The sequence below is a fragment of the Podarcis vaucheri genome (assembly GCF_965113315.1).
Source record: "Podarcis vaucheri genome assembly, chromosome: 17".
NCBI lineage: Eukaryota > Metazoa > Chordata > Lepidosauria > Squamata > Lacertidae > Podarcis > Podarcis vaucheri.
The window spans coordinates 36,543,402-36,570,053 of NC_138755.1; the positions used below are offsets into that span (position 1 = coordinate 36,543,402).

General features: G+C 46.6%; 1 protein-coding gene across 4 annotated transcripts in view; it reads left to right on the forward strand.

The window, feature by feature from the left end:
* Positions 1–26,652, forward strand: part of FRMPD1 (FERM and PDZ domain containing 1) — an 83,477-nt gene that overhangs the window by 29,742 nt on the left and 27,083 nt on the right. For 3 of the 4 annotated variants that reach the window (XR_014214773.1, XR_014214774.1, XM_082204545.1), the window contains exons 2-6: positions 8,118–8,248; positions 15,373–15,462; positions 19,875–20,032; positions 21,346–21,451; positions 24,567–24,612. Coding sequence is in view for 2 of the 4 variants with exons in the window: in XM_082204545.1 (XP_082060671.1) it covers positions 15,377–15,462; positions 19,875–20,032; positions 21,346–21,451; positions 24,567–24,612 (396 nt within the window). In the remaining 2 variants the exon portion in view is untranslated. Of the gene's footprint in view, positions 1–8,117; positions 8,249–15,372; positions 15,463–19,874; positions 20,033–21,345; positions 21,452–24,566; positions 24,613–26,652 lie in introns of those variants that run through there. The other variant, XM_082204546.1, reaches the window with a different exon arrangement.

Here is a 26,652-nt window from a genome sequence, read left to right on the forward strand (position 1 = left end):
AAGTGTATTTACTCGCATTAAGATGTAGCAGAAGTTCCAGGGACCAATTAACTGCACATTTGCATGATGCATGCTGCTTATGCGTCGCTGGGGTTAAATTCCCCTTTACGGCAACCACTATAGGAAGATATTTCGCAAGAACTTATGACGGCTTCTCTTGATATTTAGCTTGAACTTCCTCTACTGTGAAGAACCCAGCTTGAACGTCTGCTAGCTTTCTCTGATCCCCTGTGAGAGCCCCAGGCTCACGGCTCAGGCCAAAACCAACAGGCATGCCTTGTCTCAGGGGCATGTGCAGAGTTCCAGTTGAACTGCGCTTCTTGGAAACACCAGATTCTCTCAAATGAAAATGTTCTTTCCCCCCACTCTGTTTCAACGAGTCTGCTATTAGATCCTTGGAGGCTTTGAGAGGACAGGAGTAGTATTGTCTGCAACAGATGGCTTTGTAATGCCACATTGTTTCTGGGTTGCAAAGCTGCTGGCTCAGAAGTGAAGTCCCATTAATTGTCCATCATAATTAGGCTAACAGCTTGGAAGCTCCTGTGTCCTGAATATGAATTTTTGGGATGGTTCTGTGTTGTTATTGTTAAACTCTGCCGGAACGAGCCTGCCTTCGTCCTGAGGACTGTTTAGCAAGAGTTGCTTTCCCCCACCCAGAAGGAGCAATGATCACACAGCCGCTGTTTCCATTCTTCATAAAAGTGAATTGTTCCTTGCTACCAAAGTAACCAAAATTAGGGCACTGGGGGAAACGATCAGATAAGTAATTGACGCAATAATTCAGAGTCTAATCCGATTAAGGAGATTTGTAAGGATCGGAGCATGTGCTCCTGAGAAGTTGTTTTTCTTGGGTGATGGGACGGAAAACACCTGAGGAACAGAAGAAGGATCAACAAAGCTGTAGCAAAGAGTGAAGACAAAGAGGACCACTCATAAAATGCATCACAGGAGAATAATTAGTATTGGTTAAAACTGGGCAAGTTCCTCCAAGGTGCAATTTATACATCATCCCAGACGCTCTTAAGAGAAGAGTCTGAAGATTCTTCACTTGCTGGGTGAACACAGCTTCATAAGTTGTGCTCTGCAATGATACTGCCACAAATTATGGCTATTATTACTGTTGTTATTATTATTTGAATTTATATACCACCATATACCCAGGGGTCTCAGGGCGGTTCACAGAATAGAATCAAGATATAAAACCACAGAATACATAATAAAAATAAAAACAACACCCCAATCGCCATCGCCGCCCCCCAAATTTTTTAATAGATGCACATTTTAAAATAGAGAGATAGATGCAAGATCACAGGACATCGGTTTGAAATGATTCCAAAACAATTGCCATTAAATCTAGTAGATGCAAAGGACTGCCCATGCCACCGCAAAAACTAGTCAGCTGTTAGGTAACAGTGTTGACTATGGGAACAATCAAAAAGACTGCAACCTCAATCATAAAGTGGAACGCAGAATGTGCGGAACTGTTTCGGTGAAGCAATTGTCCCATCTGATAAGGGCTAGACCAGGCAGGCAAAAATTGGATAACTTATTGGAGTTATGCTTTGTGTGGCTCATAGCCAAGTTGTTACCAAAGTTGGCTGCCACCCCCCATTCTCTGCCAAACGGTAGCAAAATTCCAGGGGGTTCCAAGCATTCACCCAGGGTTTGTGCTGCTTTGAAGAACTGAAGATGCTGCGGAGACTGCCGTAGCTTTAAGAATTTATTTTTTTAAAAATAATGTCATTGCTTTTATTAAATTACTTCTTGTGTTAATGAGATTTGAAGTTTCCAAATCTCTGGACTTCCCACCTTCCCCTCCATGGGTTCTGTTGTTAAACCTTTTCTACTGCATCTTTTTCAGTAATCCATGCTTTTTTATAACTCCATTATCTCCATAGTACTCGTTACATTACAAGTGTTATTACAATCCTGCTAATGTCTTCATCTGCTTACAGTGGTCTCCAAGATAAATTATAAAAAATTCCCCGTTCCTTGTGAAAGTTTTGGTCTTCTTTGTTCCTGAGCTTTCCGGTCAATGTTGCCATTTTGGCATAGTCCAACAGTTTAATTTGCCATTCTTCTCTGGTAGGGACTTTATCTTCTTTCCATCTCTGAGCTAGTAGCATCCGTGCTGCTGTCAAAGAAATATTACTTATTCACCTTCAGTCTGCATGGAGGGAGTCCAGATCTTACAGCGTGGTCATTTCAAGTGGGGCTTGTTCCCCATAGCAGTGCAGCCCTGGAGTCAAAGGCATCTCTCCCAGCTAGCCTTCAGCCAGCCTGCCCAAGATGGATCTCAGTCTCTGTTCTTTCCCCTCTTCTTCCCAGCACACCTTCCTAAGGATACTCTTTTCCCATCACTTCACACATGCATCTCATCACCTTGGCAACCTCTGTCTGCCCAGGTCCAAGATTCCTCTTAAATGGGCCATCAACACCTTATGCCAGGGGTCAGCAACCTTTTTCAGCCACTGTCCCTCAGACCATGTGGTGGGCCAGACTATATTTTTTTTTTTGGGGGGGGGGGAATGAAGGGATTCCTATGCCCCACAAATAACCCAGAAATGCATTTTAAAGAAAGCACACATTCTACTCATGTAAAAACACCAGGCAGGCCCCACAAATAACCCAGAGATACATTTTAAATAAAGGGACACATTCTACTCATGTAAAAATACGCTGATTCCTGGACTGTCCGCGGATTGAGAAGGCAATTGGGCCGCATCCGGCCCCTGGGCCTTAGGTTGCCTAGCCCTGCCTCATGCCATGTAAATGCATCTAACCCAGGAGAGACCCTGGCTCGGAAAGGAAACTCGGCTTGTGTTTTCCCACAGGCTTCCAATCTTCCCTTCAATACTCCAAATAATCAAAACCCTACCATTTGTAGGGTTTAGGGGGTCCCCCCCAAAAAATCTATAACAATATTTAAAAGCTCGCAGCTGGGGTTAGATCTCAACAGGTGAAGAAATTTGTTAAGGACACAACTTGCGTATCTTGCTCTGGGCCATAATGAAGGTTGTGTTATTACTAGTTTAATAAAAAATCAAAAATCAGCCTCATTCAACTGTGGCTTCCAATTCTGATTGTTTAAGAGAAGTTTATATAAAAAGGGGAAAAGCCAAAGGACAGTTAATTAATTGCATAGTGCTTATAAAAATGATTGGTGGTAGTGATTATATTATGACTAGTGGAGCAGCAATAAAAACTGCTGGCACACCTGCAAAGCTAAGCAGGGTCTGATAGGGTTTCTAGTTGGATGGGGGACTGTGCCTTGAAATTCCTGCATTGCAGGGGGTTGGACTAGATGACCCTCGGGTCCCTTTAAGCTCTATGATTCGAAAGTTAGTTATTTTTAAATTCTTCTAATACGAAGCAGAAAAGTTGCTTCTCATGCTGTGTCAGCCAACAGTCTTTGCTTTATTGCTTGTGCAAGTTGCTTGAGCTGGGGGGGGGGAGTGTCACTCATTCTCTTATATAAATATACTTTAAGCCAGTGTGGTGTAGTGGTTAAGAGTGGTGGACTCATAATCTGGTGAACCGGGTTCGCTTCCCCACTCCTCCACCTGCAGCTGCTGGGTGACCTTGGGCCAGTCACACTTCTTTGAAGTCTCTCAGCCTCACTCACCTCACAGAGTGTTTGTTGTGGGGGAGGAAAGGAAAGGAGAATGTTAGCCGCTTTGAGACTCCTTCGGGTAATGATAAAGCGGGATATCAAATCCAAACTCCTCCTCTTCTTCTTCTATTAGCTACAGAACAGAATATTACAGAGTCTTTCCCCTCACTTACACTGAAGTGAGTCAGTGGGCGGAATCAAAGGGCCTTTCTGTCACTGTCCGTTCAAAATATGAAAAGTGAATTGCCAGTGTTATCTGCCACAATCATCTAATGTTACGTTGAGATTTGGGGGGGGGGGTCAAGAAGGCAATGGAACGGACATCTTGTTTCCAACTGCGCAGCTCTTGTTCAAAATCATAGGGTTTTCTTTTTGTAATATTTTGAACCAAACCCCAGAGTGGCTGTACAGATACAGCCCATTATGCATTAAATGTGTGTTGCTTTATAATGTTCCTGAAGGAAGCACATTTGTCTAGCCTTTGCAGACAGAAGAAGCCACATTGTTTTGTACTGAACAGATAGATTTTTTACATTAGATACTGTGTCGGTCTTGTTCTGGCTATTATGGACAGCTTAGCCAGAGTCTTTTGTTTACAGAGTGGGAGGGGACTTTTCCATACAAAGACTCCAGTCTGACCAGAGGCGTCCTGCACACCTTTCTCATCCTGTACAGAAAGGGGTTTTCAGCAACTGCAAATATGTTATGCAAGTTTGGGGTGGGGCAGAGACTGCATCTGCCAAGGTCATCTTCTGCATAGCTGTTAGATAGTCAGAGTGAACCTAAGCAGGTGTTGGTCTCTTGAGTTTCACCTTCCAAGTGTCCCTGTTTTCCAGGGATAGTCCTGGATTTACAGAGGCCATCCCGGTTTCTGATTTGGTCCTGGAATGTCCCGCTTTTCCTTAAAGGTAAAGGTAAAGGGACCCATTACCATTTGGTCCAGTCATGACCAACTCTGGGGTTGCGGCACTCATCTCGCTTTATTGGCCGAGGGAGCCGGCGTACAGCTTCCGGGTCATGTGGCCAGCATGACTAAGCCACTTCTGGTGAACCAGAGCAGCGCACGGAAACGCCATTTACCTTCCCGCCGGAGCAGTACCTATTTATCTACTTCCACTGGTGTGCTTTCAAACTGCTAGGTGGGCAGGAGCAGGGACTGAGCAACGGGAGCTCACCCCGTTGTGGGGATTCGAACCACCGATCTTCTGATCGGCAAGTCCTAGGCTCTGTGGTTTAACCCACAGCGCCACCTGCGCCCCACTTTTCCTTAGGACCTCTTTCTTTTCCTCAGAAGAATGTTGGTGGGTATGGTAAGATGTCCCTACTTCTATCGGAGAAACGCTGGAGGGTATGGAGTTACACAACCCCCAAGCCATTTAAAAACTTCCCTAAACAGTGGTGCCTTGGTTCTCAAACTTAATCCGTTCTGGAAGTCCATTCCAAAACCAAAGCGTTCCAAAACCAATGCACACTTTCCCATAGAAAGCAGTGCAAAACAGATAAATCTGTTCCAGACTTTTAAAAGCAACCCCTAAAACAGCAATTTAACATGAATTTTACTATCCAACGAGACCATCGAGCCATAAAATGAAAGCAATAAACAATGTACTGCAATCACACAACCAATCCATCAGTAGCTGAACTGGGTTCTACGCAGTCACAAAAACAGAACAAAAAAAGAGCCACAAAAACACAAAATAAATAGCAAAACCAGACAGACACTCAAAACAGAAGTGTGACACTCAAAATGGAGCAAAAAAAAAGTTCACAAACGGGAACACTTGCTTCCGGGTTTGCAGTGTTTGGGTTCCAAGTTGTTTGAGTACCAAGGCATTTGAGAACCAAGATACCACTGTACAGGGATGCATTCAGATGTCTTCTAAAGGTTGTATAGTTACTTAATCTCCTTGGCTCAGGGGACGCTTGCAGGGTTTGTTCTCAATTTTTTAATGAGGGACTCTGCTTCCTGCCACAAACCCTAATGGTGCACATTGTGCCTTGTGTTCCCGGGATAGGATGCACTGCAGGAAAACAGGTTTTGCAAACACACACACTCCTCCAGCAGCAGAAACCGATGTGATTTACCAGCCCGTAGAAAGGAGCAAAATGTCGGGTGGCCTGTGACTACCTGCCCTTCTTGTGCATTTCCCAACAGAAGGGTGCTCTTTGGATGCAACTGACGTGCTTGCTGCAGTTCCCACGCTGACAAGGCCGGGTGGCTTGATGTCTGCGTCCAAATGGCAACTGACGTATTTCTAACAATCGGCGTGGCTAATGCGAGGGATTGGCTCCGATGGGATTTCACAGTTCTCGACGCTCCTGTCCTTGAAATGATGGGAAAGCATCATGTGCCTTCAGTTGGCAATTATCACAGGCAGTGCATCTCTCGGCCCATCACAAAAGCTTTTAAGCTTGTCAGCTATAGCTTTAGGATTCCCACCCCCACCCCCACCCCACCTTCCTAAGGTCTGTTTTGCAAGCCTGTTTTTTTTAATGATCATGATGTGGCAAGAAAGTGGTTCTTTCCTGCTTAAAGTATATGTATTACATTTAACCGCTTCTGCTAGAAGGAGATCGTTTAAGGAACCCAGGGTCATTGGGAAAGAGTTCTGTGTTGGTTTTTGCAAGGGCAGTGAGTGGGGATGGAGGAGGAATTTGATTCGGTATGCATTTAAAGCCAACTCTGTCAAACTTGGACTTTCCAAAACAATATAAGAACCGAAACACAGCTATCCTTCAAAATTCTCACTCCTCCGAATTTTGCAATGCCCTTCTGCAACCAAACAATAATTACAATAATTACAAAAATGAATATATATTAAGAAGCTGTCAACTTACAGATTTGAAAATAAGGGACCAGCAGCCTCGAAAATAAGGGATCAGCAGCCAGAACAGACAGTGGGGCAGATAGCATAGTCTGCGGCAGAAAATGAACTGCAGAGGAATAGAAACAGGGCTGCCTGTGGTGAAGTGGAGTGCAGAATGATTCCTTTCTCCATCTCTAGGCACAACCTAGCAAAGGAATTGACCAAGCGTAAGCTGTGCAGCCCTCATTTGCTCTCTCATTGCAATGCTCACTGAGTCCTAAATGTTCTTTTCATCTGGAGCCAAAGAAACTGAAGGCGACTAGTTGTGTGTGCCAGTAGAACAGGAGCGGCTAAGCTCTGATCCTCCATCATCCCTGACCAATGGCCATGCCGGTTGGGGCTGGTGGAAGCTGAGCAGAATAGCATCTGCAGGTTCCTCATCCCTGCACTAGAACATCAGTGGAGACTGTTATGTACTGAAGTTCTCACCCTGGACCAGCAGGGGGATACTGTAGATACAGTGGTGCCTCGCAAGACGAAAAGAATCCATTCTGTGATTCTCTTCATCTAGCGGTTTTTTCGTCTTGCGAAGCAAGCCCATTGACGGATTAGCGGATTAGTGCTATTAGCGGGTTTTAGCGGCTTTTAGCGGCTTATCTGCATATTGGATCAGCTGATAAGCGGCTTAGCGGCTTAGAAAGGGGGGGGGAGGAAAAAAACCAACAGGAACTCGCAAGACATTGTCGTCTTGCAAAGCAAGCCCATAGGAAATTCGTTTTGCGAAGCACCTCCAAAATGGAAAACTCTTTTGTCTAGCGAGTTTTCCGTCTTGCGAGGCATTCGTCTTGCGGGGCACCACTGTAGTTATGCAAATAAGGGATCGAAAGTGACTTTCAGTGATTGGATAGTTTTAGAAAATTGTTACAGTTGTACTGGAGCTCTATATTAGCAGGCTGACTGAACCCTTCAGTTCAGTTCAGTTCTGTCCTGGCCTGTGAATAAACAAGAGCTGTTTGAAGAATCGCTGTGTCGTCTGATATGTTCACTCACAACTTAACACAGACATTCTGTTGTTCCTTTTTTTAAGTTGTGGCACAGGCAATAATTGCGAGTATATTCTGCTTATGCTTGATTTCAGGGCATCCAACGGTCTTGAGTTGCAGTAGGGGTAAGAAAATTAAGGAGGCACATGTGTTTTACCCCCAAGGTAAAGGACCCCCAGACAGTTATGTCCGGTCAAAGGCGACTATGGAGTTGTGGTGCTCGTCTCGCTTTCAGGCTGAGGGAGCTGGGGTTTATCCACAGACAGCTTTCCGGGTCATGTGGCCTGCATGACTAGACCACTTCTGGCGCAATGGGACACCGTGATGGAAACCAGAGTGCACAGAAACGCCTTTTACCTTTCCACCACAACAGTACCTATTTATCTACTTGCACTGGTGTGCTTTCGAACTGCTAGGTTGGCAGGAGCTGGGACACAGCAACGGGAGCTCACCCCGTCCTGGGGATTTGAACCATCGACCTTCTGATCAGCAAGCCCAAGAGGCTCAGTGGTTTAGACCACAGTGCCACCCACGTCCCTCCACCATACTAGAATACTAATATTTGTATAGCACAAAAAGGGGAGAATATCCTAGACCCATGTTCTACTGAAATTCTTGTCTGAATTATCACATACTTCTCATCTTCTTGCACAGGCAGAAAGGCAGATGAACCAATGTCCCAAACACTAAGCAAGAGGTAGCATCCAGAGGCGCGAGCCAATCTCACAAAATGCGAAGCACGTGAACAACTCCGCTGGGTTAAAGCCAACATTAAGTACACACACGTAAGTCTCGCGGCGCAGTTGGATTCAGTTTATTCATTTGGGTTCTGAGTCAGATCATTCATCCTGGGGGAGGGCAGAAAAGTCCAAAGCAAACAGAAGTCATGCTACCTTTTAACCACAGCAAATTTGGAAAGATCATGACAGGTTGATCAATAGCTGCTGAAGTGCTGAGCTCCCTTCCTCTGCAGGCGTGTGCACTTAATTCAGCAGCTTGTTTCGTCCAGGACGGCACTTTTTTTTGCATAACTTTGGCCTAAACCTTAGGCCCTAAAGAAAGCTCTAGAAAGGGAGGAGCCATATTGGTCCAGCTGTGCATTTCAGAAAAGTTAATGGAAATGAATGTGCCTTTCTGGACTATTTATTTCCTCGCAGCTAGCACAGAGGAAGCAAACCATGGTCCCTCGCTTAGCATTGTGCCTGAACTCAGGATTGTGGCTTGTTTCACTCCAACAAACCATGGTTGGCAAGCCAAGAACAAACTCAAGCTACAGATTGTGGTTTGTTGAGAATGAAACAAACCAAAAAGCCCTGATTCGGATACAGTCGTGGTTTGCTTCCTCTGCGTATTAGCAGGGGAAAGCGACAGCCTAGAAAGGCACAAACATGGTGCACCATTAACCATGGCTGGCCACAACGTACATATGAGGCCTGTATGAGGGTTGCATGGGTCAGTGGGCTACACTATATGGTTACACACCATCCCAATCTCTCAGTGGTGCGAGATTCCAGGAGTCTAGGTGTTTATCCAGGGTTTGTATTTCCTTTGGAAATGAGGCAGTGGAAACACCAACGAAACTTCCATCTTACTTAACTACCTTATCCGTGGTGATGCACAGGTATGCCTTTATAAAGGCCAGATTTAATGTTTTCCCATCAAATGTGTTGGGTAACAGACTCTCCAACGGACAGATCTCACTCCTCTGTGACTGTAAAAGTGGATCTATAGAATCGTTATATCATATAATCTTCTGTTGTCCATTTCATTCGGCTACACGGTCCAAGTTTCTGACCCCATATTTATCGAAAATTGCTGACGGTCCTCAGGAAGCCCAAATAACATTCTTATTAAACGACGAAGATACAAGTAGATCCCTTGCAGTCGCTAGATACCTGATTAATGTTTTATTTCAAAAGAGGAGAAATAGATCACTGTATGACTCTGACAGCTTAGCTAAACTTAAGAACCATCAATAAGTGCCAGAACTAAGACGCATACCCCCCAAAATCTGATGGATCTGAATTGCGGTTTACATAGAGGGAGCTTATTGTGTATAGTGTTTCTTAACTGAAGTTAAATTGGTTCTATATGGGTGTTTTAACTGGGAACTGTTTTAACTGTATTGTTTATGAATAAATTCTGATGAGGCAGTGGAAACTGTGGTGTCTTTATGATATATGGTTAATTTACACACATATATATATACAACCTGAGCCAATGATGGAGGGGCCCACAGCATTACACTTCAATAGGTTCTTGCTTCTCCCATGGCCACAGTCTTGGATGCCAGCAGAAATCGGAAACGCCCCCTGTCCCCCTGCTCAGCTTTCTGCGTTTAACCAACACTTTTTCTGTCTATCCTATATCTCAGCCAACTCTGCTTTTCCCCTCCGAACTACCCCCCATGGAAAGGGGAGGCTCACTGCCACCCAGCACAGAGTATCTCCTTGTTAATCACCTATTACCTCTTTTTTTTTATTCTCCCTAATGGCTCTTCTCCAGAGTGATTTCCAGAGCACAGAAAATCTGGTTTGGTCTGTATTTTGACACTGCTAAATTCGGCATCTAGCAGCCCATTTCAGTACTTCAAGCAATGATTAAACCCCAACACTCACTAGACCTAGGAATTTAGCGGAGAATCTGGCACCTGGTAATTTAGGGGAGTCAAGGCACCCACAAACTCATACCATTATGTTACGCAACTATCTACGTGTGATTTGCTCACTGTATTTAACAACAATGCGGTTTCTACATGGGAATAGGGCTCTCTTAACAACTGTTCTCCTGCCAACCTAGCAGTTCGAAAGCACGTCAAAGTGCAAGTAGATAAATCGGTACCACTCCGGCGGGAAGGTAAACGGCGTTTCTGTGCACTGCTCTGGTTTAGCTAGAAGCAGCTTAGTCATGCTGTCCACATGGCCCGGAAGCTGTATGCCGGCTCCCTCGGCCAATAAAGCGAGATGAGCGCCGCAACCCCAGAGTCGTCCACGACTGGACTTAACGATCAGGGGTCCCTTTACCTTTTAACAACTGTTAGCTCTCTTAAACTACAGTTCCCAGGATTCTTTGGGAGAAGTAATGACTGTTTAAACTGGTACGGTACTGCTTTAACTGTATGGTGCAGATGGAGCCTCAATGTAGGATGGGAATGAATGAAAAGGACCAGAGAACATTTTGCCTTCAGAGTGTTTTACTAGATAGACTCACAACTCCCGGAAGTTCAATATTCTTGCTTGTTGTTTATCTGACTCAGGCAAGTTTACCACCTATGAGAAACTTGATTTGCTGAGAAAATTAGAAATGAGGATATTAATTTAATGCCCTGTGTCATTCGGTATAAACTGCTGTGGAAATGCCTTATCAGCTTCCTCTTCCAGATAGCATTTCCCTTGGTTTTTGTAACCATAGCAATCTCAGTGCTTGTATTCATTTGACTTGCATCTTTGTGCAGCACGACTCTTATCATGTTCTAAATGGAGCCTTGTTTTCTAATGAACTGGGGTGGTAGGCAAATAAATTTGACTCATTCAATGAGAAAATAACATTCTAAAGAGAAAATGTTCATCAACTGTAGCTCAGAAGGCTCCACTGTAAAGCCACAAATACGGGTAAATGGAATTGTCCGAAAGGTGAAACAAAGATCTTGCCTGCCTCTGAAATACCTATGCTAGGAGAGGATATATTTAAAACCATCATACCCAAACAGCCTTGTAAAAGCTAAAAAAAAAAATAACATTTACTCACTCATAGTTTCTGTTGCAGAATATCAGATACAGCAGCTTTGTTCAGGCAGGCTTAAAATGGTAATTCGGTTACAAAAGACATGCTTAAGTCTGGTTGAAGGTAGTGTCTGAGCAGTTAAGCTCAGATATGCAGATTGTTCTGACATTTCTGGCTTGGCGTTGAGATGAAGAGGTAAGAGTGAAGAGAGGCAACAAAGGATGTGCCCACACAGGCAGGGCCAGATTTGATGAGGTTTGATGAGGCCCTAAGCTACTGAAGGTAATGGGGCCCTTTATATGTCCAGCTGTCCTTTGTCAACAACAAATTTCCGCTGTTTTTTGTGTTGAATATATGCTATATGGTAATTTATGGACCTAATAGGTATCTCAAGCCATTTGCACATGTAGCCATACAACCAGTCCGTGCAGAATGTAGGCACCCTATATGTAGAAATGAGCAAACCAGTGATATTTTAGGGAGCAGGCTAGCAGGGGGAGCCCATTACTCACATAATAGGAGCATACACAACGCAAAACACTGTTGCTGGATGTAGGTTTTATTTTGTTTTCTTATCTTATATTTTGGAAATGTACATCCAGGTGTTTTTTTCATTAAATTTTTTTGGGGGGGGCCCAAGAGAATGGGGCCCTAAGCTATAGCTTGCTTAGCTTATATGTAAATCCGGCACTGCGCACAAGTAAGGAGAATATTTATATGGCTATGCCCTTCCCCTGTCAGGGCACAATGGGAGTTCTCTCTAGCAAACTTACAGGAAAGCTCTGAGCTTCAGCTCCTATCACGTGCCTATCTAGAAAACAGGCATTGTTGGTTTGAGGTCACATTAAATATCCCACATGTGTTGCTTTGAGGCGATATGTAAATAGAGCTATTGCATAGGCCAGGAGGGGTTAGCATGGCACCTTTCAGATGCTGCGGAACTACAGTTCCCATCATCCCTGACCATTGGCCATGCTGGCCGGGTGTGCTGGTCCCGGAGGGAAGGTTACCGTTGGCGTAGTCAAAGTCCGGTCCTGGGTCACTGGGCTGGAAACAGTTCACAAGGAGCGAGGTGAGGTCCGAAGCAGGAAGCCGGGCGGGGACAGGAACACTGGGGGAAACAGGACAGGATGCTGGCCAAAACAGCTCATCAATGACGTTGCTCCCGCAACCTGGGACCGGGCTGACTGGCCTTTATCTTCTCTGAGGCCAGGGGCGGTCCCGGCCCCCAGGAGACCCGCCTCTCCTGGCCTTAAGGCGAGCACTCCTCCTGGGAGAAACCAGTTCCCTTCGCCTCTCTGCCCTGAGCCTCTGCAGTTCAGGAGAGGCTGAAAGGTTACTGGACCCAGGGGGAGACTCACCTGTAGGCACTGAGTCCTCAACCACCTCCGGAGCCAGAGTGGATTCACCTGGTGCCTGCTCCTGAGGATCCGGCACAGGTGCAGGCACTTCAGAATCAAGGCTCTGCCCCAGTTCAGCCGGCCCTGGAGGCGGGGACTCCTGTGCAGGCTGGGATTCCTCCGGTTCAGCCTCTGAGTCCGAATCCCAGGCCATCACACCGGGGCTGATGAGAGTTGGAGTCCCACAACATCCAATGGACACCATGTTGCCTACCCTGGCTTAGGCAGAGTGTTCTGGGCCCGGGGGTAACCCATGAAACACGGTCCAGGACCGGTCCAGAATCCAAAGGTTCCGCTGGGAGTCAGTCCGACAGGGCTGAGGCAGGAAACCAGGCAAGGACAGGTACAGGATCTAGCACACAGCAATGTTGCTCCCGCAACCTGGGGCGGGGCCCGACAGCCTTTTATCTCTGTCGGGGTAACGGACGGTCCTGATCCCCTGGCCACTCACCTCCCTGTTTCGCCCGAAGGCGAGCACTCCTCCTGCGAGTACTCAGGTCTCTCCTTCTCTCAGACCTTAGTCTCTGCAGCTCGCGAGACGTCGGTGGGTTACTAGACCCAGGGGTCACCTCAGTCTCCCCTGACCCAACCGGTAGTGGAGCAGCTGTAAGTGGTTGCTCAGCTGAAGGCAACGAGGTCATCCCTGCATATGGAGCCAGGGCAGGCTCCGGCCCCTGACTCGGCCCAGCTGGAGTTTGTTTCAGGGGAACTTGTGCAGACTGGGACTCTTCAGGATCAGGCCCCAGACTGGGTTCAGATGATGCCTGAGGCAAAGGATCCGGTGCAGACTGAGTCTCCTCTGGTTCCGAGCCCGAGCCTAAGTCCCAGGCCATCACACAGTCTCAAACAAGAGCAGGAGGTAATGCTTGCTTCATGATAACTAGCCAAGTGTGAGTCTTGCAAGCTGCCCATTCAATTCAGTATGGGTTTTGCAAGTAGTTTCCTGGCAGACTCTTTGAGTCCGATCTGTCTGTCTTCCCATCTGCAGCCTTAATGACCCACCTGAGACAGCCACCCCATAGCGGAGCAGTCAGTTCTCTCCTTGGGTCAGCCAATTTCTCTAATTAGCTAGAGTTTTCAAAGCAGCAATGGGCTTTGTTTCCATTACGGTCTCTTCATGCACCCAGGACACAGTGTATGTTTCCACACTGAACACTCATCAAAGAACTTGTTCTCTCTCGTAAGACATCCCAGCAAAGAACATTTTCAACCTTCTTGGAACATTTTCAACCTTCCTGGATGTATGCATATTTATGGAGAACAAATACTTTGCCCGTGATCGCCACTGTTGCCTTCGTAAAACTTTCCCCTCTGGGTTTTGGTCTCCTGAAGTACCAATCCTGCAATGCATCTTAGACATTCATAATAAAGACCTGAGGAAATTAACATCCAGCAGTTATTCTCCGGATTATACTCCTCTCCCCTTCGCTCTCATGCTTGCCTTGTTCTAGCCAGCTTTTGGGACCACCAGGATCTAAGCTAGAACTTCTGAGGACTGAACTTGAGCAGATGCTAACCAGCAATAGAAAAAAGGTTGCAGGTTTCCTCTGGGTGTTACTGTACTTCAACTCCCACCAGACCAAGTCAATATGACCAATGGTCAGGGAGGATGGGAGTTTAGGTCCAACAATATCTGAAGTATACCTGAAGGAGCGTCTCCACCCCCATCCTTCAGCCCAGACACTGAGGTCCAGCTCTGAGGGCCTTCTGGCGGTTCCCTCCCTGCCAGAAGTGAGGTTACAGGGAACTAGGCAGAGGGCCTTCTCGGTGGTGGCACCTGCCCTGTGGAACGCCCTCCCATCAGATGCCAAGGAAATAAACAACTATCTGACTTTTAGAAGACATCCGAAGGCAGCCCTGTTTAGGGAAGTTTTTAATGTTTGATGTTTTATCGTGTTTTTAATATTCTGTTGGGAGCTGCCCAGAGTGGCTGGGGAAGCCCAGCCAGATGGATACGGTATAAATAATAAACTGTTGTTGTTGTTGTTGTTATGAGCCATGGGTTCCCTATCCTTGCTGTAGAACTGGACCCTGAACCCTCCTTCAAGCAAATCTGTAGGGACTGTGGCCTCAGATTACCTCTTCCCAGGGAACTCTGGGATATGTAGTTCCGTGATGGGAAGAGGGGTCTCCTAACAACTCTCAGCACCCTTGGCAAACTACAGTTTCCATTATTCTTTGCAGAAGACCATAGCTGTTTAAAGTGATGTGCTTTAGATGTACAGTGCAGATGTTTCAGCGTTTTGGCTGAAATAATTATTTAAATCCAGTCTCCCCCAGCTCAAACTCAACACACTGGCTCCCTAGTTAGAGATCATTCTTAGAAAAAGATTGCTTTCTCCCTCCCATGTTTCCAAATTACTTTATGCATGCCTACCTTTAAAAAGAGTTTGGAACTCATTATCTACACACCGATAACTTCTGCTTTTACGTTTACAGAGACAGGTCTTAGTAATAACTCTTAACAAAACCTTGCACATGAAGAATATTTCTGTAACAGAAAGGAATGTGCGGTCTCCTTGTCTGAAGACTCCAAAAGTGAACCTTCTTGGAGAAAATCCAGTTGTCTTGTCAGCTGATAAAGACATCCTGTGTCCTTTTAAAATGTGGTTTTTTGGGGGGCAGGGGGCTATTGAGTTGTTTTTGTTTTTATTAGGTATTTTGTGGTTTTATATCTTGATTTTATTCTGTGAACTGCCCTGAGGCTCCCAGGGATAGGGTGGTATATAAATACTAATAATTATAATACTAATAATAATAATAGAGATGGTATGTTTCTTGCACAGGTAAATGGAAGATCTGGAGACACGCAAGGCACGTCGGATAGAGCAGATGGTAGCCAAATGGCTGCGGCGGTCACGGGATCATGCAGCCAGGTAGGTATTTTAAGGAAACGTCATTAAAAAGGAGGGGATGAGGGATACCCTAGTTTCATAGGGGCATAGTTTGGAAGTGGGTGTTTTCTTGCACCTCCTCTTGTTACTTGGGCCTCAGGTGGTAGTTGTGGCAAGCAGTACCTATTACCAGACCCTCAGCTGATATTCCTACGGCAATCCTTCACTTTGCAAGTAGCAAACATCCTCAATTTTTATCCTCAATTGTAGCATTTTATGCATTCCAACCTGCTGTGTTTTTTAATTGATTACAGTGGTATCTCTGGATGCGAATGGGATCCGTTCACATCCAGAAGCAAACGCAACCAGCTCATGCGCGAGTCGCGATTCGCCGCTTCTGCGCATGCACGTGACATCATTTTTACTGTCTGCGCATGCACAAGCGGCGAAACCCGGAAGTACTGCACTCTGGGTCGCCGCAACGCGCAACCCGAAAATACTTATCCCAAAGCTACTTCAACCCGAGGTATGACTGTATAGTTTAGTAATTATTTTCTGTGATTAAGAGTAGATTTCTCTTTCAGCTTTTATTGCAGTGTTTGGGTTTTCCTTTTGATCTTCCTGTCCCTGTCTCCCTCTGCCTCCTGCTTTCATCCTCAAGCCCCTTCTCTTTTCCATTGGCTGATGGAACTTCCCAAGCTGCCCTGCAAGTCCAGGGTGAGCATTGCTATCCCTCCCCACCAAGGCCAGCCCACCTATGAGACAGGGTGAGACAACCACCTTGGGTGGCAAGATCCACAGGGGCAGCAGATCCTGATGTCAATCTTTAGTGACTCTCCCTCCCCCCCCCCACTGTTTCTGATGCAAATCTTCACTCACCTCTTCTTCCTTGACAGGGAGGGGGCACCATTTTGTGGTTTGCCTCAGGTGACAAAATGTATTGAGCTGGCCTTGTTTCCTATCTCTTCTCTCTCTTTCTCTTGCATACTGTCGGATGGTAATGGTGGTTGCTCGTGAGTAACCAATCAGGACTCCGACCTGTCTTTTACAGGTTTTATTTTGGTACAAAACTATTTACAGTGCAGAACCACAAGTTCACGTCTGCCTCAATCGCTAGCAGAATTCGGGAGTGGTCGTTCCCGGGTCCTCCCCCAACATAATAGCTTAGTCACCCCCAGTCTTTTCCTTCCTTCTTTGCATTTTACACCTCTGCGCAGGAGCGGTGCTGAGGCTCCCAGCAGCATCCTCTGGTCCTTTCACCTCTTCCCCACTGGAGGTGTGGTTTTCCCCACCACAGGAAGAGGAACAGCTTCGCAAGATTTTCGGAGGTTCCCTGTAACCCAACTGCCCCTCTGCTTTCCTTCCCTGTTCCGATGGCAGTCCACTGACACACTCTCCCCCCCCTTCCTGTCCAAATCCTGGTTTCCCCTGCCAGTCTTCTCTTTATTCTCCTCTTGCGCTGGTCCCGAGGGTTAACCGTGCGGCGAGGTCCGAGTCCAGTCCGAGGTCGAAGGTGCAGTATGGAGGCTGCCCGTCAAAGCTGAAGCGGTGTCTAAGGCAGGGAGTCGGGTGAGGTCAGGAACTCTGGCAGGAGAGCAGGACAGGGTGCAGGCATGAACTAGCAACCAACAATGTTGCTCCCACAACCTGGGACTGGGGCTGGCTGGCTTTTATGTGCCCCGAGGCATAGGGTGGCCCCAGTCCACAGGTGACTCGCCTCTCCTGGCCTGGAGGCAAGCACTCCTCCTTCGGGAACTTAGTTCCCTCCGCCTCTCTTCCCTGAGCCTCTGCAGCTCAGGAGAGGATGGAGGGTTACCGGACCCAGAGGCCACCTCAGCTTCCCTTAACAGGGCTGAGAGTGGAGCACCTGCAGGCAATGGGTCCTCCATCCCCTCAGGAGCCAGAGCAGACTCAGCTGGTGCCTGCACCTGAGGATCCAGCACAGGTGAGGACCCTTCAGGCTCAGGCCCCAGCCCCGGCTCAGCTGGTTCTGGAGGCGGGGACCCCTGTGCAGGCGGGGATCCCTCAAGTTCAGCCTCCGAGTCCGAATCCCAGGCCATCACACCTCTTCTCACATATCCTTCTGTTCCTGGTCTGCCCGCCTGCCTTTCTCTCTCACACACACCAGGCTGTGTGGTCTCAGAAAATGCCAGCCTCTGCCTCCTGCAATGGCTCCACTCAACACTGCTGCTCTCTGATTTCTCTCTCACCTTCTTTGCCCTCTCTGGGGCATATGCTGAAAGCTGGAGCCTTAATCTATCCAGGCTCCCATGCCAAGTGCTTGCTATTCTTTCTGCCCGTCTGCCACTTAAACTATGCTACGTCCTGGCAAGCTCTGGAAGTTGTCACCCTGCGATACCCGGAGTGCTGCCAACATTCCTGCGCCTACTTCCATTATCTCCGCTTCTTTTCATGCCAGCCTCTCCTCCCGCCCTGGCTGCCCAGGGCACTTGCTGTAAGCAGAAGTCCTAGAATGGCTGAAACAACTTGCCTGCCAACTCTACCCCTTACTTCCTTGCCGCTGCCTCTCTCTCTGGGCTCCCAGGCTGCCTGCCTGGAGAACAAAGGCTGTGACCTGATCCTGACATTTTCTGATGCAGACAGTGGCTTTTGTGACATCATCCTGGCGTTGCCCACCTGAAGCAGGAACAGAGTCATGTCCCCTCCCACAGCTGCGGTCCTTCTGGCAGAAAAAAAAAGAAAAATGTTATGCCCCAATGCCTGCACATTGTTGTCATTGCCATTACTTATACTCACTGTACAACTAATCCAGAATGCGGCAGCCAGACTGGTGACTGGGAGCGGCCGCCGAGACCATATAACACCGGCCCTGAAAGACCTACATTGGCTCCCAGTACATTTCCAAGCACAATTCAAAGTGTTGGTGCTGACCTTTAAAGCCCTAAATGGTCTCAGCCCAGCATACCTGAAGGAGCATCTTCACCCCCATTATTCAGCCTGGACACTGAGGTCCAGCTCCGAGGGCCTTCTGGTGGTTCCCTCCCTGCGAGCAGGGAGGTTACAGGGAACCAGGCAGAGGGCCTTCTCGGTGGTGATGCCCACCTTGTGGAACACACTCCCTTCAGATGTCAAGGAAATAAACAACTATCTGACTTTTAGAAGACATCTGAAGGCAACCCTGTTTAGGGAAGTTTTTAATGTTTGATGTTTTACTGTGTTTTTAATATTCTGTTGGGAACTGCCCAGAGTGACGGGGGAAGCCCAGCCAGATGAGCAGGGTATAAATAACAAAATTACTATTGTTGTTGTATTTGATTTCTTGCCCATCAAGATGTTCAGTGGTGGAGAATCTGCTTGCATACAGAAGATTTCAGGTTCCATCCCCAGTGTCTCTGGGTAGATCTGGGAGAGAGCCCTGTCTGAAACCCTGGAGAGCTGAGCCTTCTTCTCCTGGGGGGTCCCCCAGTTTGTGCCTCTCACCATTCCTCTGTGTCCATGCCAGTCCATGACAGACACTTCCAAACTGTTGCTATTTTCAGGAAGGAATCAATAACGTCCTGGCAAATTCAGGTTGTGAATTTCTAGTCGATTGGGAGGCCCTGTGCAATAGACTCAGTTCTCCAAAAAGATCAGACTTCCCGCAATATGGAAAGGGACACAAAAATGCACCGGAAAGTATTTATACTTATTTATTTTATTTATACCCTGCCCATCTGGCTGGGTTTCCCCAGCCACTCTGGGCGGCTCCCAACAGAATTAAAAGGACTACAGAGTGGGATGGAAAAGGATACCTTCCTGCATCCCTATGGACAACCTTCTTTTTCATATATAAATTTATTTAATTTTACATAATAGTTATACATAACAAACATATCAATTCAAACAAACAAACAACATCAGCAACAAAGAACACAAAAGGTTATCTCAAACCTTCAGACCTCCATCTACCCCTCCATGGGTTCCATTTTTATAATTTTGTTCCTGCATCTTTTCCTGTAATCTATCTACTGTAATAATAAATGTCCATAATATCCAATTTACTGTAATCTACTTAATAATAAATGTCCATAATATCCAAAGCCCACATTTCTTTTCAAGTGTTTTTTTATATTCCTGCTACTGATTTTAACCATTTACAGTGATCTCTCAAATATGTTTTAAAGTCATCCCAGTCCTTAATAAAGATTTGGTCTTCCTGATTTCTGATCTTTAGCGTCATTTTTGCCATTTCGGCATATTCCATCAACTTGGTCTGCCATTCATCTTTGTCTTCTTTCCATCTCTGGGCTGAGAGCATCTGTGCTGCTGTCGCCACATACATAAAAATAAATTTCTTATCTTTTGGTAATTCTGCACCTATAATTCCTAATAAAAAAAGCTTCTGTTTTTTTAACAAAAGTTATGTTAAACATTTCCCCCCCCAATTCATTATATATCAATTCCTATGAACAACTTTCTTAAGCATTTTTCTTATATAAATTTTTTTTTTGCAGGGGGAGAGCGTCAGTGGGTGACAGAACATCGGACAGCAATAATCAGCCTCCAACTCGCGTGAAGCTCACAGTGGAAGTCCAAAAAGATGTGCTACTTGGACATTATGGCTTTGAAGTTTCCCAGAATATTCCCCTTCTTATCACCTCAGTTTCTGCAGGTAGGGATGCCTTTCTCATCCCACATGGGGACTGTGATATCTCTCTAAGGTAACACCAAAGAACATTCAATGATGACAGGGCGGTCGGGTGGGTGGCAGGAATGAATCACACAGAGTAGGCAAAGTTAACTCTTTATTTGAAGGAACAAGGTCTACTCAGTAGCGCCAGGTCTAATGAGCACAGCAAATTATTTAAACTTTTCAGATACATACATTTCACTGATGTTACATTCATTTTGACATTTTAAAACTTGACTTCCTTCCCCCCTCCTCTTTCTGCAGTTCCTTAAATTTATTTTCAATTTCCTCTGCATATCCAAATTAACTTATTTATTTATCATTCATATATTCTTCTTTCTTTTTTGGCGATCACTCGTAGCCGAGTAAGATTGTCTTCCATAAACACGGTTTTAACAATGAGTCCGTAAGTGACTGTGGAGGCCAATTCTGGAAGCATACGTCCTTCCACAGTGGGGACATTGGTTCCCGGGTGGGAGTTGATCATGGTATGGATTTGCCAAGCGTGCCTTCCTCTTAACGTGTTTCTGCCTTGCGTTCTGAGTTCGAGTGTCTTCAAAGTCCATGACACCTTTGGTAAAAGCTGTTCATATATATATATGTTCATACACACACACACACACACACACACACACACACACACTTATATAGCTGCAGGTTATTACGATAATCTTGCCAATGTTTTTATCTGTTTACAGTTTATCTGTAAATATTCAATAAACCATTTCCATCCGTTTATAAAAAGTTTGTTATCTTTATTTCTTATTCTTCTGGCCATTTTTGTATATTCCATAAGTTTTTGTATCATTCTTCCTTTGCTGGGACTACTACTTTCCATTTTTGGGAACAGCAACTCTTCGTCATAGGTCTTGCCCCTATGTCACAGTTGTGGAGACTGAAGGTCCCTAGCTTCACAACACTGCCTGAATCTCCTCCTTCCCGGGTCCTTCCCAAACAATCTGAGACTACACCGATGTGCCTGTCTCTGCTCCTCTCTCTTCATACCTCTTCTGGTTCTGGGAGACCGAGGAGAGGGGAGCTTGTTGCAGCAAGAGGGGGACACAGCCAGCATGACTCATCTCCTGCTTCTGAGGAGGAGCACTACCATTCCTTCCTGAGCTGACTATGGTGGGATGGAGTCACTCAATGGTGCAGTTACGGCTCTTTGGGTAACTTTGGTTTGCATTTTCATGTTGTAAGATGTCTGAAGTGAGGCTCCAGCTTTCTGCAATTCGAGTTGATTTTGTAAACCCAGAGAGATCATTTGTCCCTAACAAGGCCCTGACATTTTGCAGGCAGCACCGCTGACGGGAAGCTTTTGCCGGGGGATCACATCATTGCAATAAACAACAAAGCAGCTGAAGAGGACGTTACCGGGGAACAAGCAACCGCTCTTTTAAGGTGCTATACATGAGCATGCCCAAAGTATTAGCTAATGCAGCTGGGCTCCAGGAAAAGTTTAGGTTCTCTCTTTTTATATATATAAATCCATTTATTTGATTTTTCAGATTAAAGTTTTACAATTGCATATACAGCATAAAAACAAGATTCCAAAGAATCTCTTCCTCCTCCCTTTTGTGGCTCCTATTGTTAATCATTTCATCCTGCATCTTTCATAATAATCCAAATCTTTTACATCTCATGTCCAAAATTCGCCATTAAACTGCAAGTGTTATTCCAATCCTACTAACAATTTTAACTGTTTACAATGGTTTTTAAGGTAAATTATAAATTTCCCTTTAGGGACATGGGTGGCGCTGTGGGTTAAGCCACAGAGCCTAGGACTTGCCGATCAGAAGGTCGGCGGTTCGAATCCCCGCCACGGGGTGAGCTCCCATTGCTCGGTCCCAGCTCCTGCCAACCTAGCAGTTCAAAAGCACATCAAAGTGCAAGTAGGTCAATAGGTACCACTCCGGCAGGAAGGTAAACGGCGTTTCCGTGCGCTGCTCTGGTTCGCCAGAAACGGCTTAGTCATGCTGGCCACATGACCCGGAAGCTGTGCCCCGGCTCCCTCGACCAATAAAGCGAGATGAGTGCCGCAATCCCAGAGTCGGTCACGACTGGACCTAATGGTCAGGTGTCCCTTTACCTTTACCTATAAATTTCCCCCATTCCTGATTAAAATTTTGGTCTTCCTGATTTCTGATTCTTCTGGTCAGTTTTTGCCATTTCGGCATAATCCATCAACTTAATCTGCCATTCTTTTCTTATAGGGAGAGGGACAGCTTAGGTTCCCACCAGAGATTTGTGCTAGCTTAGACAGGGTTTGGGTATCCCAAGGAGGATCCAAATTTTTCTGTGGCATCTCCTAACCATGTTCAATCAAGAGTTACTTATTTCTGAAGTCCCATGGTGTCACGGTCCGGTTCACGGGTGATCGAAGTCCCGGCAGGGGACGTCAGGACTGGGGGCAAGATGGTGGGGTGGGAAGAGGAACAGGGGTCCAGAAGCCAGGAGTCATAGAATAATAGAATCATAGAATTGGAAGAGACCACAAGGGCCATCGAGTCCAACCCCCTGCCAAGCAGGAAACACCATCAGAGCACTCCTGACATATGGTTGTCAAGCCTCTGCTTAAAGACCTCCAAAGGAGGAGACTCCACCACACTCCTTGGCAGCAAATTCCACTGTCAAACAGCTCTTACTGTCAGGAAGTTCTTCCTAATGTTTAGGTGGAATCTTCTTTCTTGTAGTTTGGATCCATTGCTCCGTGTCCGCTTCTCTGGAGCAGCAGAAAACAACCTTTCTCCCTCCTCTATGTGACATCCTTTTATATATTTGAACATGGCTATCATATCACCCCTTAACCTCCTCTTCTCCAGGCTAAACATGCCCAGCTCCCTTAGCCGTTCCTCATAAGGCATCGTTTCCAGGCCTTTGACCATTTTGGTTGCCCTCCTCTGGACACGTTCCAGTTTGTCAGTGTCCTTCTTGAACTGTGGTGCCCAGAACTGGACACAGTACTCCAGGTGAGGTCTGACCAGAGCAGAATACAGAGGCACTATTACTTCCCTTGATCTAGATGCTAGTCAGGAAACCAGGAGTCAGGAAGCCAGGAAAGCTGGGACTCAAGAAGCTAAGGTCCGAGGGTCAGGAAGCAAGGAGTCAAGAAGTCAGGGGTCCGAGGATCAAGAAGCAAGGAGTCAAGGAACCAAATGCAGCAAGGCAGGGAACATGTTGCTGTGGCAAAGAGCCAAAGGGAAAATGCTGACCTTATATCCCTTCCCAGGTCCTGTGAGTTACCAGTTGGCCTCAACTGTGAGGCCGCACCTTGCCTCTCCAGAACAAACTTAGGAAGGCCCCAATCCTGGTCACAGGGCCTGGCCTCTGCACGCCTACCTGACACATGGCACTTTACAGAATACAGTGGTACCTCGGGTTAAGTACTTAATTCGTTCCGGAGGTCCGTTCTTAACCTGAAGCACCACTTTAGCTAATGGGGGCCTCCTGCTGCTGCCGCGCCGCCGGAGCACAATTTCTGTTCTCATCCTGAAGCAAAGTTCTTAACCCAAGGTAATATTTCTGGGTTAGCGGAGTCTGTAACCTGAAGCGTATGTAACCCGAGGTACCACTGTACAAGTCATATGGTGTTTGAGATGGCAGTGAAGCATCCAGACAGGAATATTGGGGAGACAGTTGGAGATGCAGGACTTGAATGAGGAAGACAGTTTAAAAGTAGAGCGATGGAGGTGACTTGGGTGTCATCTGTGTGGTGCTGATGGTCTAAACCACTGAGCCTCTTGGACTTGCCGATCGGAAGGTCGGCGGTTCGAATCCCCGCAACAGGGTGAGCTCCCACTGCTCTGTCCCAGCTCCTGCCAACCTAGCAGTTTGAAAGCACTCCAGTGCAAGTAGATAAACAGGCACCACTGCGGCGGGAAAGTAAATGGCATTTCTGTGCACTCTGGTTTCCTTCCCAGTGTCCCATTGTGCCAGAAGTGGTTTAGTCATGCTGGCCACATGACCCGAAAACTGTCTGTGGACAAACGCTGGCTCCCTTGGCCTGAACGCGAGATGAGCGCCACAACCCCATAGTCGCCTTTGACTGGACTTAACCATCCAGGGGTCCTTTACCTTTTTACCTTTTACCATCTGTGTATAAGTGGTACTGAAAGCAATGGGGTCTGGGTGAAGTCAGTAACTCATACAGTGGTACCTCGGGTTAAGTACTTAATTCGTTCCAGAGGTCCGTTCTTAACCTGAAACTGTTCTTAACCTGAAGCACCACTTTAACTAATGGGGCCTCCCGCTGCTGCCACGCCGCTGGAGCACAATTTCTGTTCTCATCCTGAAGCAAAGTTCTTAACCTGAAGCACTATTTCTGGGTTAAGAGTCTGTAACCTGAAGCGTATCTAACCTGAAGCGTATCTAACCCAAGGTACCACTGTAGTACGTCTTTAGATAAAAGGTAGTTTTGCTACTATCCAGGGTATGTATTATCTCCCTTGTGGAAACAGCGGTTGTATATTTTCATTTTCTTTTCTCTTCTTTTCTTTCTTTCTTTTTTGAATTACAGGGAATCAGAAGACACTCTCCAGTTTACAGTTCTCCGATGCACCTCGGTAAATTGCCTTCATGTACCACTGGGGTTTGAAATGCTCCCTGGGGGGGGGGGGCAGGGTTTGGCCTCCTGGTGGGTGTGCGCAAACGAGATGCTCCCGGAGGTAATCTTAAGAGTTACAAAGGATGGGTAGGGGGAGATGTCCCTGAGACTAGGGAACATGCGCTTTTTGCAGCTCTGGAGAGGCCACACACATCAGCGGCGGACATTTTGCCCTCACCGTACTGTTGCTGCCATCCTGGCATAAGTGCAGCGTTATGGACAGAGGGTTGACCACCCATTGCATGCGAACGTGTGTGACCGTATCCTGTTGACAGCCGGTCAAGATAAAGATAAGCTGCTTCCAGGGGGCAGCTAGGGGGTAAAGAAAAGCAGGCACAAGGTGGTGCTTAACCCTTGCCCTCCTGCTGTTTCCCCGTTCCAAATCACTCTCCAAATATGTTTTCCTGCATTTAGAACCCTCCCGTGAGAACAGCCATACGAGTGGGGTCCACTTTGGTGCCCAGTGAAGACTTTCTCATTCGCTCTGATGTTTTCATTGTGTTTTAAATCTGAGCTATTTTGGGGTGTTGGTTTCCAGCTTTTCAAATTTTATTTATACTTTTCAAGTGTATACATTTCACGAGTTTTATACATTTACCTAATTTTACAATCATTTTAACATTTCAAAACTGGACTTCCTTCCCCCTCTTTCTGCCGTTCCTTAAATTTATTTTTAATCTCCTCTGCATATCCAAATTCACTCAATTTGCTCATTTATTCACCTGCTTTAAATGCAGACCCTTATAGAAACTGCAGGTTATTGCAATAATCCATTCAATCTGATCTGTTTTACTCTGTCTCCATTGTAACTTGGATATTGCCCCAGCTTTGGGGTGGGTTTTAATGACGACATTTCACATTTTGAGCATGGTTTTGTTTTGTTTTGTTTTGTTTTGTTTTGTTTTGTTTTGTAAGCCACTTATTTATTTATTTCTGTGTGAGGATGCACATTCAGTCAATAAATCTGGAGCAATTCAAAGAGCGAAAGCATTGTCTCCCACTCCACACATTTCTCCATTTCTGATTCGCCCCCTCCCTGCAAGCAGTTTTTTAAAACAGCAACATCAACAGATCATTAGGCTACCATTTCTCTGCATTGGGTTGCCGTAGCCAAATGAAAAGGAAGTCCTTCGCCTTAAAGTGCTCTTTGTGAAGTTCCCAGAGGCGTCAGGAGAGCTGTTGCAGGAAAGAATGCTGGTCAAAATGGACGCTTGACCGGATCCAGCAAGACTATTTTTAATGGCTTGATAGCAGAGGCGGAGATAGCTGCTCTGACACCTGGAGCGGCACACATGCTGTGCTCCCAGGGGCGGGGCGAGCCGCCCACAGGGAGGGCGAGGTAAGAGTCCCAGGGGGGCGCAGAGGCGTGCATCCGAGAGGTCGAGCCGCCCATGGCGGGCTGCTTCCTGGGGGTGAGTGGAGCCGCACCCCTTTGCCAGCAGCCTTCCTCCCTTCCCTCTTCCTTTTGACAACTCAGGGAGGCTACCCCTGCTGGCATTCAACCAAGGAAACGGGGGCGATTAGCAGGCCCCCAGCTGGCTCCAGCCCACCGGCCAGTGTGCCAGGTGGACTCCAGTCCTTGGTGCGGCATGAATCTGCGACCTGAGCTTCAGAAGCTAGGGCACACTACTCAGCAGAGTAAACTCTGCACAAACAGAAGTGGCAGGAGAGGCTGTGTGAGTATATTTACAGGCAGTTTATTCAGCATACATCAGGGCAAAAGGAAACATGTCTGATCTCCTTCGTGTCCAAAGCAAAACGGCTAAAGCAAAAGCTATAGACAGATGGAAGTTCCCAGCATACTGTGCTGGAATGTAAACAGACGTGTGACACACAACAATCATGCCTGTTTCTTAAGGTGAAATGGAATATCCCAACACCCCCCACCCCAGGAAGCAGCCTGGCAGTGGCGGGCAACGGCGTGCCACCCGCCTGCGACTCCCAAGCCTCCCCCGAGCTGTCAAAACGAAGGGGAGAAGGGGAGAAGTGGCGCAGCTCC